Source organism: Jaculus jaculus, chromosome 3 (assembly GCF_020740685.1).
Source record: "Jaculus jaculus isolate mJacJac1 chromosome 3, mJacJac1.mat.Y.cur, whole genome shotgun sequence".
NCBI lineage: Eukaryota > Metazoa > Chordata > Mammalia > Rodentia > Dipodidae > Jaculus > Jaculus jaculus.
This window is the reverse complement of record NC_059104.1, coordinates 13,344,853-13,357,095: the sequence shown is the minus strand read 5'-3', so window position 1 is coordinate 13,357,095 and position 12,243 is coordinate 13,344,853. Positions and strand designations below refer to the sequence as shown.

Genomic DNA, 12,243 nt, shown 5'->3' with positions numbered 1-12,243 from the left:
AAGCACCTTAACAGCTGAGCCATCTCTCCAGCCTGTTGGATGTTTTTATTGCAAAAGAACACACACCCCCGTCAGAAATCAGCACTTACTTTATTTATTTTATTATTGTTATTATTTTGGTTTTTCGAGGTAGGATCTCTCTCTAGCCTAGGCTGACCTGGAATTCACTGTGTAGTCTCCAGATGGCCTCAAACTCTCTGCGATCCTCCTACTTCTGCCTCCTGAATGCTGGGATTAAAGGCGTGCGCCACCACGCCCGACTCTCGGCTTACTTTAAATGCATGCAGCTAACAGTGAGAAGATGATTCTATTCCAAAATTAAAGAGGAGTGGGAACCTTCCTCAGAAGAGGACCTTAGGAGGAGACATTGGGAAGGCCTGATGAGAGGTGCTCTTGGCATCCTAGGTAATCCGTCTCTACAGCTCAAGTTGCAGACACCCAAGAGGCAGCAGAAATCAGCGCACCAGCAACAGTGTTGTACACTGAGCCAGCCTGTATAGCTTGTACATTACCCCAGGAGAAAAATGAGAACAAAAACCATGTGTGGGCTGGAGAGATGGCTTAGTGGTTAAGCGCTTGCCTGTGAAGCCTAAGGATCCCGGTTCGAGGCTTGATTCCCCAGGACCCACGTTAGCCAGATGCACAAGGGGGCGCACGCGTCTGGAGTTCGTTTGCAGTGGATGGAGGCCCTGGCGCGCCCATTCTCTCTCTCTCTCTGCTTCGTTGTCTGTCTGTCACTCTCAAGTTAAAAAAAAAAAAAACAAAACTTCATGTGTGTTGCCAAGTTAAAAGGAGCCATGCTCTGGTGTCTGGTAGCGTTTTCTCTGGAGACAAGTTGTAGACTCATTTACATGTAAAGGTTTTGCACATTCTCACCATAAATCGGGGTGGGAAAAATGCTTTCCACTGAACACAAAACTACATTAAGAGCCAGGCATGGTGGTGCACGTCTTTAATCCCAGCACTGGGGAGGCAGAGGTAGGAGGATCACCTTGAGTTTGAGGCTACCCTGAGACTACAGAGTGAATTCCAGGTCAGCCTGGGCTAGAGGGAGACCCTACCTCAAAAATCAAAAACTGAGGCTGGAGAGATGGCTTAATGGTTAAGCACTTGCCTGTGAAGCCTAAGGACCCTGTTTCAAGGCTCCATTCCCCAGGACCCACGTTAGCCAGATGCACAAGGGGGCGCATGCATCTGGAGTTCATGTGCAGTGGCTGGAGGCCCTGGCGCGCCCATTCTCTCTCTCTCTCTCTCTCTGTCTGCCTCTTTCTCTCTATGCCTGTCACTCTCAAATAAATACAAATAAACAACAACAACAATAAAAAATCAAAAACTGAAGATGGTGGAGTAGCGACGCGGGGTGTTAGTATTAGGGCTTGGGACGGCTTGGATCCCAGTCTCTGCAGAGTCAGTGACTGCTGAGCGATCAACGCGGAGGAGAGAGAGATTGAGAGAAAGAATGGGCATGCCAGGGCCTTCAGCTGCTGCACACAAACACCCAACACATGCGCCATCTTGTGTATCTGGCTTATGTGGGTCCTGAGTAATCGAACCTGGGTCCTTTGGTTTTGCAGGCAAGCTCCTTAACTGCTAAGCCATCTCTCTAGCCCTTTAACATATTTTTTATTGATTATGCAAGGAGAGAGAGAATGGGCACGCTAGTGCCTCCTGCCATTGCAAAGGAACCCCAGACACATGTGCCACTGTGTATCTGGCTTTATGAGGGTACTGGGGACTCGATCCCAGGCCAGCAGGCTTTGCAACCAAGTGCCTTTAGTGGCTAAGCCATCTGTCCAGCCCCCAAACTCATTAAAATATGTGTATTTAGGGCTGGAGAGATGGCTTAGTGGTTAAGCACTTGCCTGTGAAGCCTAAGGACCCCGGTTCGAGGATCGATTCCCCAGGACCCACGTTAGCCAGATGCACAAGGGGGCGCATGTGTCTGGAGTTCGTTTGCAGTGGCTGGAAGCCCTGGCGTGCCCATTCTCTCTCTTTCTGCCTCTTTTTCTCTCTGTCTGTCGCTCTCAAATAAATAAATAAAATTAAAAACAAAAAATTTTAAAAATATGTGTATTTAAACTTTTACTACATATTGTCTATCAACTCTTCATAGGTAAACTTTTTTTTTTTTTTTTTGCCTTTTCTTAAAATCTTGGGATGTTCAACCAGTGAAGAAACAGATACATTGGAAAGAGAAAGGGGGAGCTGGATAGATTAGTGGTTAAGTACTTGCCTGTGAAGCCTAAGGACCCTGGTTCAAGGCTCGATTCCCCAGGACCCACAAGGGAGCACACGCGTCTGGAGTTTATTTGCAGTGGCTGGAGGCCCTGGCGTGCCCATTCTCTCTGTCTCTCTCTCTTTGCCTCTTTCTCTCTCTGTCGCTCTCAAATAAATAAATAAAAATAATAAACAAAAAAATTAAAAAAAAAAAGAAAAAAGAAAGGGGAAGGGAGCCGGATAGATAGCTCAGCAGTTAAGGTGCTTGCTTGTAAAACCTAATGACCTGAGTTCAGTTCCTCAGTACCCACATAAAGCCAGATGCACAAAGTGGCGTGTGCATCTGGAATTCATTTGCAGTGGCTGGAGGCCCTGGCACACCCATTCTCTCTGTCTCTCTTCTCTCTATCTCTCTGTGCTTGCAAATAAATAACTAAATAAAAATTTAAAAAAATGAGCCAGGCGTGGTGGTGCATGCCTTTAATCCCAGCACTTGGGAGGCAGAGGTAGGTGGATGGCTGTGAATTCAAGGCCACCCTGAGACTACTGAGTAAATTTCAAGTCATCCTGGGCCACAGTGAGATCCAACCTCAAAATAAATAAATAATAAAATAAAATTCAGAAAATGAGAAAAAAAAAAGATTGAAAAGGAAAACAGCATGCACAAAGGCTGCCTGGGAACTTTTCCCATCAACCTGTAGCACAGAATTATTAGAGGATGATTTTGATTTTTATGATAATTTGGGTTAAATTGTCTGGTTTCACTTCATTAGTCAGAGTGTTTTTCATTTCACCTGAAATCAGATCTTCACAGGAGCAGTTTACCCCTACTACCTTTGTTATTACATGGGTTGCTTGGAATTTAATGGAACTGTGACCAGAAACACTATGTCACTGGCCATCAGAGGCAGTACCTAAACTGAGGACACTGATCTCAATCGTTATCTTTACATGCTAAACATATGTCTACTTAATCTCCTATATAGTGATTACATATTTCAGAGCGAACATTTGCTTGGTACCATGTAGGGAAATGCACAATGTCATCCCACAATTCATGAAATTCCAAGAATCTCAGAATAGGACCCTTATTTAGGAAGAGGGTTGTTGCAGGTATAATCAGTTAAGGCCACGTGGGAGTAGCACGGGCTCTTAATCCAATGTGACTGATGTCCTTAACGAGAGAAGAGACAGAAGCTGGGTATGGTGGTGCACCCCTTTAATCCCAGCATTTGGAAGGCAGAGGTAGGAGGAGCACTGTGAGTTCGAGGCCACCCTGAGACTACACACTACACAGTGACTTCCAGGTTAGCTTGGGCTAGAGCAAGGCCCTATCTCAAAAAAGCAAAAGAGAGAGGGAGAAGAGTCAGGGGCTGGAGAGATGGCTTAGTAGTTAAGGCAATTGCTTGGAAAGCCTAAGGACTCATGTTCAACTCTCCAGGTCCCACATAAGCCAGACACACAAGGCGATGCAAGTGCGCAAGGTCGCACATGTCCACTAGGTGGCGCAAGCATCTGGAGTTCGGTTACAGTGGCTGAGGCCCTGGTGCACCAATTCTCTCTCTGTCTCTCACTCTTGCTTTCTCACATCACAAAAAGACCAGTCTATTGGGCTTGCCTCAAAAAAAAGTGGGGGGGGGGAGGAGGCTGGAGAGATGGCTTGATGGCTTAGCAGTTAAAGTGCTTGCCTGCAAAGCCTGAGGGCTCACGTTCTACTCCCCAGATCCCAGTCAGCCACATGCATAAAGGTGAGGCAAGTGCAAGGTCGCACATGCCCACTAGGTGGTGCAAGTGTCTGGGCTTCCGTTTCAGTGGCTGAAGCCCTGGCATGCTGATTCTCTCTCTCTCTTTTTAAAATTAAAAAAGAAGAAAGAAAAAGAAAAAAGAGAAATAAGAGACAGGAGACAGATACATAGGAGGAAGGCAGCCATGTCACGTGTCACAATGGAAGCAGAAACTTTTTTGGACTCTGGACCTCTAGACATGCCAGAAAACACATCTTTTTTTTTTTTTTTTTGAGTTTCAAAATCGAGTCTTTTTTTTTTTTTTAAGGCATGGTGGCACACACCTTTTTTAAAAAATTATTTATTTATTTATTTATTTGAGAGCGACAGACACAGAGAGAAAGACAGATAGAGGGAGAGAGAGAGAATGGGCGCGCCAGGGCTTCCAGCCTCTGCAAATGAACTCCAGACGCGTGCGCCCCTTGTGCATTTGGCTAACGTGGGACCTGGGGAACCGAGTCTCGAACCGGGGTCCTTAGACTTCACAGGCAAGCGCTTAACCGCTAAGCCATCTCTCCAGCCCTCAAAGTCGAGTCTTAAGCTAGCCCAGGCTGACTTGGAATTCACTCTGTAGTCCCAGGCATCTGCCTACCTCTGCTCCCTGCCTCCCGAGTGCTGGGATTAAAGATGTTCACCACCATGCCCAGCTTTGCTATTTTTTTTTTCCTTTTTTTTTTTGAGGTAGGGTTTCATTCTAGCTCAGGCTGACCTGGAATTCACTATGTAGTCTCAGGGTGGCCTCGAACTCATGGCGCTCCTCCTACCTCCACCTCCCAAGTGCTGGGATTAAAGGTGTGTGCCATTACGCCTGGCCCACTATTGTTTTAAAACACCCAGTTTGTGACACTTATGTCACAGTGGCCTCAGGAAACAAGCACATCATGTGAGCTCATGCATTTGGGCTGAAGGGAGAAAAGGTTTAATTCCCTAAGAACATCTCAAATGTCCAAATGTACCTCTGATCAACCCTAACAGAACTTGCAACAAAATGTCACTCTGGGCAGATTGCCTGAGTTTTTCTGTTGGTTTGCTTTGAGGACTTTTAATGGACCTTCTTATCTAAGTACACTTCGTGACTTTCCCAGTCCTAAGTCTGATTCTTGAACCAAACATCTCCTGCCAGGACAGACCTTCTCAGCAGTTTGCTGGGTTGCTGCAGGCGGGCATCACACCTTCCGTCACCACCTGTCGGTCCTCTGCTCAGCACTGGCACCTTCCACCTGCTGAGATGTCCTTTCACTCTGGCGGCAGCTGGGCTGTAAACCAAGGGCCAAAGTTTCGAAACAGCGACTCTCTGGTTCCTTGTGTTGCAAGCTCAGTGTGGCCAGGCAATCACTCTCACTGGTCTGGTGACAATGTTCCTCCCCTGCACACAGGGAAGAAGGCAGATGCTCCTCGGGGCTCAGCCTCGTTTTGATTTCCTTCTCAGCTCACCTGGGTCACCCTACCCACTTCCTGTTCTGCAAGGGATAGAATTCACACGCTGGGAACACAGCTGGTTGGGAAGTCCCAGGCTCCGGTGACATTCCCTGGTCCCTAGCTGCTTACCCTGGAGGACAGGGTGGTGAGCTGTGCTGAGAGCTGAGTAGCCAACTGGAGAAACTCCTAGTTGTAGATTGAAGTGAAATGTTCCTCATGAGTGGGAACACTATGTCTCCATCTGGTGGTGCTTTGGGGGGAAGGCTGTGGAACCTTTAGGAGTTAGAGCCTTGTTGGAGGCAATGGCTTGTTAAAGGTGGGCATTGGCATTTCATAGTCTTACACCCAATTTGTCCCCTGCTTCCCAACTGGATGCAGTGTGAGCTGGAGGCCTTCTTGCTCTTGCCACCATTCCTTCCTCCTCGTCATGGAGAGTACCCCTCAAATGGTTTAGCAAGAAAGGTACTTGCCAGCAAAGCCAAAGGACCCAAGTTTGATTCCCTAGTACCCACATAAAGCCAGATGCACAATGTGGTGCATGCATCTGGAGTCCATGTGTCTGGAGTTATTTGCAGTGGCTGGAGGCCTTGGTGTGCACATTCTCTCTCTCTCTATTTGCCCCTGTCTCATAAATAAATAAATGAAATATTAAAAATGTTTTTGTTTATTTTTATTTATTTATTTGGTAACGACAGACAGAGAGAGAAAGAGGGAGAGAATGGGCGCATCAGGGCCTCCAGCAAACGAACTCCAGATGCATGCACCACCTTGTGCATCTGGCTTACATGGGTCCTGGGGAATTGAGCCTTGAACCGGGGTCCTCAGGCTTCACAGGCAAACTCTTAACCACTAAGCCATCTTTCCAGCCCTGAAATTTTTTTTTTTTAAATGTAAGCCAAAATAAACTCTTCCTTCCTCAAGCTGCTTCTTGTTGGGTATTTGGTCCCAGCAATGAGTACAATAACTAATACACCTCCCATCTATTTCCCATTCTTCATGAGATGGTTCAATAACTCTAAGGGCAGAGGGAGAGTTCTAACTCAGAAAATCCAAGCAGTAATTCAACACAGGAGACTGTGCAGAGGCATGAAGATAAAGCAAAGATTTAGCATGAAGGTGGTCGATTCTCCACCTTGGATAAGTCACTCCAGGTTGCTGCTTCCACCCGTCTAGTTTTCCTCCACTGCAACCCTGAGGAGAATTTGTTGTTTATGGACTTTGGTTCTTGCCCCAAGGATATGAAGTTCTTCCCTGGTCTATACCCTCCCATGGGAAATAAATACCTGCATGAACCAGGGACTTAGGACCATAATGACTCATCATTCCCATTCTTTTTAAAATTTTTATTATTTTTTTATTTGAGAGCGACAGACAGAGAAAAAGAGGCAGATAGATAGAGAGAAGGGGCGCGCCAGGGCCTCCAGCCACTGCAAACAAACTCCAGACACGTGCGCCCCCTTGTGCATCTTGTTTACCTGGGTCCTGGAGAATCAAGCCTCAAACTGAGGTCCTCAGGCTTCACAGGAAAGCGCTTAACTGCTAAGCCATCTCTCCAGCCCATTCCCATTCTTTTTGACTCTCCCTCATATCATCTCAGACAGCTTCTAATAATCTTCAAATTTTCTCATCGATTCACCCATCACCATAGACATGTAACCATACAGACAATCCAGGGCCCAGGCTAGACTAGATTTTCAGCAACATAATTTTTTTTTTTTTTTTTTTTTTTTGGTTTTTCCAAGTAGGGTTTCACTCTAGCCCAGGCTGACCTGGAATTCACCCTGTAGTCTCAGGGTGGCCTCGAACTCACAGCGATCCCCTTACGCCAGCCTCCCAAGGGCTAAGGGTTAAAGGAGTACGCCATCACACCCGGCTCTGCAACATGATGTTTTAAAACAATATTTTATTGATTATTTATTTGCAATGAGAGAGAGAGAGAGAGAGAGAGAATGAATGGGCACACCAGAGCCTCTTGCTACTACAAATGAACTCCAGTTGCATGATCACTTTGTGCATCTGGCTTTATGTGGGAATCAAACCTGGGCCATCAGGATTTGTAAGCAGGTGCCTTTAACCACTTAGCAATCTACCCAGCTCCCATAACCTAATTTTTTAGGGCATAGCAGCAACATTTGGGCAGGGCAAGGGCCAAGGAGAAGAGACTCCTGTGGATTAGAGTCACTGTGGTTCTAACAGTATGGTTGGGAGCAGTAATATGAACATCCTGGGAACGTGTGCGTATATCCATCCTTAGACTGCCTTAGTCCCACAGAGCCAGGGCTCCAGGTATAGGGACCAGCCACCATGAGATGCTTCCTCAGGCGTGTGCTTCAATGAGGAAAAACAAGGAAGGACTTAGAAATGGTCAGATGTGAAGTGCCTGCAAGTTTAGCTTATCATTTTATATTCAGGCAAGAAACTGACTTGGAAAACAAGACACACACACACTCACACGCATGCCTACATACCTGAGATCTGGGACAGGCAGGGGTCCAGTACTCTGATTTTATTTTATTTTTATTTATTTATTTACTTATTAGAGACAGATAGTGGGAGAGGGAGAGAGAGAAAGAAAGAGAGAGAGTGTGTGTGTGAATGGGCACGCCAGGGCCTCTAGCCACTGCAAACGAACTCCAGATGCATGCGCCACCATGTGCATCTGGCTTACGTGGGACCTGGAGAATCGAACCTGGGTCCTTAGGCTTCACAGGCATGCACCTGAACCGCTAAGCCATCTCTCCAGCTTGGTCCCGTACTCTTAGCAAATGAAGCGAACTTGTCAAGTAACCCAGAGACGAAGGGAATGTCCTTCCCAGAAGCTGACTCTTGTACCTGATTTTCAGAGTCTAATATATGGCAAATGACAGAGCAAGATTTATGGTGTTTCAAGACCAATGTGTGAGCCATGGTTTGTGAAAGCACCCAATGTGTCCTAGACACTTGTGACTAGACTCAGGGAAGCTGCCCCCAGGTCCCCAAAGGCTTGGGGGCAGGGTTGCTCCTTCCTCCTTGAGGCTCCTCCCGGCCTGTGAGAAGTTCTGTCCCTTCACGCAAGAATTAATAAACAGCAGCTCAGGGACCGCAGACAGCCATAGCTTTGTACAGAGAGTTCACAAGCTAAGATTTTTGCTATGTTTAAAGGCCTGGAAAAAAAAAATAAAACTTGAAGGCTATTGTGTTACCAGAAAGTTGTGTAAATGTGGGGTGTGGTGGCCCGTAATCCTGGCACTTAAGAGGTTGAAGTAAGAATCACTAAGAATTTGAGGTCAGTCTGGGCTATATAGTGAATTCCAGACCCTTCCTGGTTTTAAAGCAAGACTCCCTCAAAAGAACCACACAGAAAAGAAGAGAGCAGAAGAAAAAAAAAAAAGAAAGGAAAAAGAAAATTATACAAAACCTGACTGTCAGTGTCCATAAAGTTTTATTGGGACAGCCTCACCTATTTGTTTATGTATTATCTGTGGGTGCTTCCCGCTCTAAGGACAGAGCTAAGGAGTTTCCCCTGGGAATGTCTACTCCTGGTCCTTTCCAGAGACGCTGCAGCCTTTGCTTTAAGACAGGGTTAGAGGGGCTAGAGAGATGGCTCAGTGATTGAGGCACTTGCCTGCAAAGCCTAATGTCCTGGGTTTGATTCTCCAGTACCCATGTAAAGCCAGATGCACAAAGTGGCACATGCATCTGGAGTTCATTTGCAGTGGCTGGAGGCCCTGGCATGCTCTCTCACTCTCTCTCTTAAATTAATAAAATACCTAAAAACAAAGGGTTTGAGGCTCAGGATTCCAACCAGATGCGACAGCCAGGTTTCGCATGATTGCCACATCCTAGTTGCTTACCTGTTGATGCTATGAATTTTCATCACGTGATCCTAGGTGAGGGCCACCCTGGCTCCCATCACCTCTTTTCCTTTCTTTTCTTTTTTCTTTTGGCTTTTCGAGGTAGGGTCTCGCTCTGTCCCTGGCTGACCTGGACTTCACTATGGAGTCTCAGGGTGGCCTCGAACTCACGGCCATCCTTCTACCTCTGCCTCCCAAGTGCTGGCATTAAAGGCATGTGCCACCACGCCCCGCTCAAAAATATACTATAAAATGTCTTTGGGGGGGGGAGTTGTCACAATTTGCCTTCTTGGGAACAGATCTTCAGCGCTTAAATGACACCAACCGTTTTAGATGCTGGGGGACTGACAGTGACATTTGGTGACTGAGGAGGCAAAACAGCAGGAAACAGCTCTTGGAGGAACCCTTGTTTCCACTAGCATTCTAGGAGGGTCCCTCACTCCCCCTGGGAATGGAGGGGCTGAGGTGATGAGCAACTAAGAAAGGGTAAGGGGGGCTGGAGAGATGGCTTAGCGGTTAAACGCTTGCCTGTGAAGCCTAAGGACCCCGGTTCAGGGCTCGGTTCCCCAGGTCCCACGTTAGCCAGATGCACAAGGGGGCGCACGCGTCTGGAGTTCGTTTGCAGAGGCTGGAAGCCCTGGCGCGCCCATTCTCTCTCTCTCCCTCTATCTGTCTTTCTCTCTGTGTCTGTCGCTCTCAAATAAATAAGTAAAAAAAATTAAAAAAAAAGAAAGAAAGGGTAAGGGGTAAGTCCTGAGACTACATAGTGAATTCCAGGTCAACCTGAGCTAGAGCGAGACCCTACCTCGAAAAAACCAAAAAGAAAAAATGAAAAAGTATCTTTTTTTTAGTTCCATGCTCTTGATAGTGAAAAAGTGAGACCTTGGCACAAATCCAACCTAGATCTGAATGAACATGCGCCGCTGGCTGTGCCCCCACATTCTATGCCAATGTCAGCCGCAGCCCCTCCAAGACGACCCACTTGCAACCAGGACAGCATGGGTGGATTCCTTCAGAGCCACCTCTCCAAAGCCGACTCCGAATCCTCCCAAGCCTTTGACATCTATCCTGGGGCGAGCTGTCGCGCGGATTAGAGTTCCAGCTCCGTGACACCACTCAAGCACGCAAACGCTTCAGAGCACCTTCCAGAAAAGTTACAAGAGGGCACCAGCAAGGGGCACCGAGTCTCCTTTCAAAGCTGGCCAGGGTGCACCCTCTCACGCCGCCACCCAAGACAAGAGCATCTTCCTGGGGGAGGCACGCTTAAGTTAACCACCGTCACAGATCTCCGAAGTTTGAGCCGCTCACTGATGCCAGGTGCCCCATCCCCTGCCAGGTGCGGTGGCCCCCTTTGCGCTTGGCCCCTCTGCGTATGGAAAGCGGGAGCCACAACCTTAAGGGGGCTGGCGGCCCGGGGGCGGGGGAGGGGGGCTCTGTCTGTGGTCCTGAATTACTTTCGAGTCCTATTCCCAACCAGAACAGAAGTCAAGCTGCTTCCCCAGCCCATTCTCAGAGTCTCCCAAACCGGCCTTGGTTACAACACGGGGGGACAATGGCAGAATGTGTGAAAAGGGGTGTCAGGGAGATGACTTGATTTCCCCTTTGGCCAGGGATGCCCCAGACACGCCAGGGTCACCTCCCAGCCACAGGCAAGAGCAGGGCAAAGGTCCCCACGGGGGGCGCCCTGGGGCCGCAATTATCGCCCTTTCCTGCCCTCCCCAGGCCAAGTCCAAGGCCACAGTGATTGGCACCATGGGAACCGGGATCCCAGCGTTCCAGACAGGCGGGCAGGTCAAGGACATTGCGCTTATTCTGGGCGCCTCTGGGGATCCCCCCCCCACACACTCCTCCGTGCCCTCTCTGCAGCTCCCCGACGGCGCCCGTCTCACCACCCCTGCCCCGGGGACAGGAGCGCACGTACCCATGGTGGCAGCTCCGAGGGCTCCCTGCGGGCGACTGGCTGGCTGGAATCAAAGCTGCTCAGACTGCGCGTCCAGGCTCTGCCCAGCTCTACCTGGAGGTGGTGCGAGGCGGGGCCGGGCCCCGGGGGATCCACCCTGGGAGGTGGCCACGCGGCGGGGAAGGCTCGCAAGGTGGTCACCTGTCTCCGGGGGGGGGGGGCAGGTGCCCTGCGGTGTCATCCAGGTCCCGCGTGGGGTGGGGCAGAAGCACAGCTGCCCCAAGTGACAGGGCACGTGGGAGGAACCTGAGGCAGTGACTCCCCGGGTCACTTGGAGGCTGGTTGAAATGCAAATTTCCAGCCCCACTGGGTTGGGTTTGCTGGCTCAGCACATCAGGATTGGTCATGTTGGGGGTGATGGCCCAGGGACACACTTTGGGATACACTGCTCAGGCAACATGCTCGACTTGGGGGGCGGGGGCTGGTGGTGGCAAAACTGAGTGAGTGTGTGTGTGTGTGTGTGTGTGTGTGTGTGTGCACGCCTGTCCTGAAATTCGAAATGTTGAAAGCATTTCTGGAGGAGTTTATGTTTGCCTTCTTTAAGAATGACAAAATCCCAGAAATCACTAAGAAACAAACAGCAACAACAACACCCCCAGACATCTCCGCGGACCATTTTGTCTGCCTGTTCTGAGCTGGCTATGCAGTATAGGAACTCCTGATCCGCTAGCCTCCTGCCCGCCGCCTTCCCAGTGCTGGGATTACACGCTTGCACCACCACACCCAGCTCTTTTGCTGCTTTCTCGTCCAACTTGAGGAAGCTTAGGCTTTCAGAGGAATTTTTTTTTAAAATTATTTATTTGTGAGAGAGAGAGAAAGAGGCAGATAGAGAATGGGCATGCCAGGGTCTCTAGCCACTGCAAACAAACTCCAGACACATGTGTCACTGTGCATCTAGTTTATGTGGGTACTGGGGAGTCGAACCTGAATCCTTAGGCTTCATAGGCAAATGCCTTAACTGCTAAGCCATCTCTCCAGCCCTCAGAGGAATTTCTATTATCTCTTTTCTTTCTTTTTCTCTTTTCTTTGT

At 48.6% G+C, this 12,243-nt stretch overlaps 1 protein-coding gene across 1 annotated transcript in view; it reads right to left on the bottom strand.

Annotated features, from left to right (window-relative positions):
- Nucleotides 1-11,212, bottom strand: part of Slc15a1 (solute carrier family 15 member 1) — a 58,587-nt gene extending 47,375 nt beyond the window's left edge. Inside the window, exon 1 of the mRNA XM_045145848.1 lies at nucleotides 11,175-11,212. Within this exon, the coding sequence (XP_045001783.1) occupies nucleotides 11,175-11,178 (4 nt within the window). The 5' untranslated portion in view covers nucleotides 11,179-11,212. The remainder of the gene's footprint in view (nucleotides 1-11,174) is intronic.
- Between the last annotated feature and the right edge of the window lie 1,031 nt (nucleotides 11,213-12,243).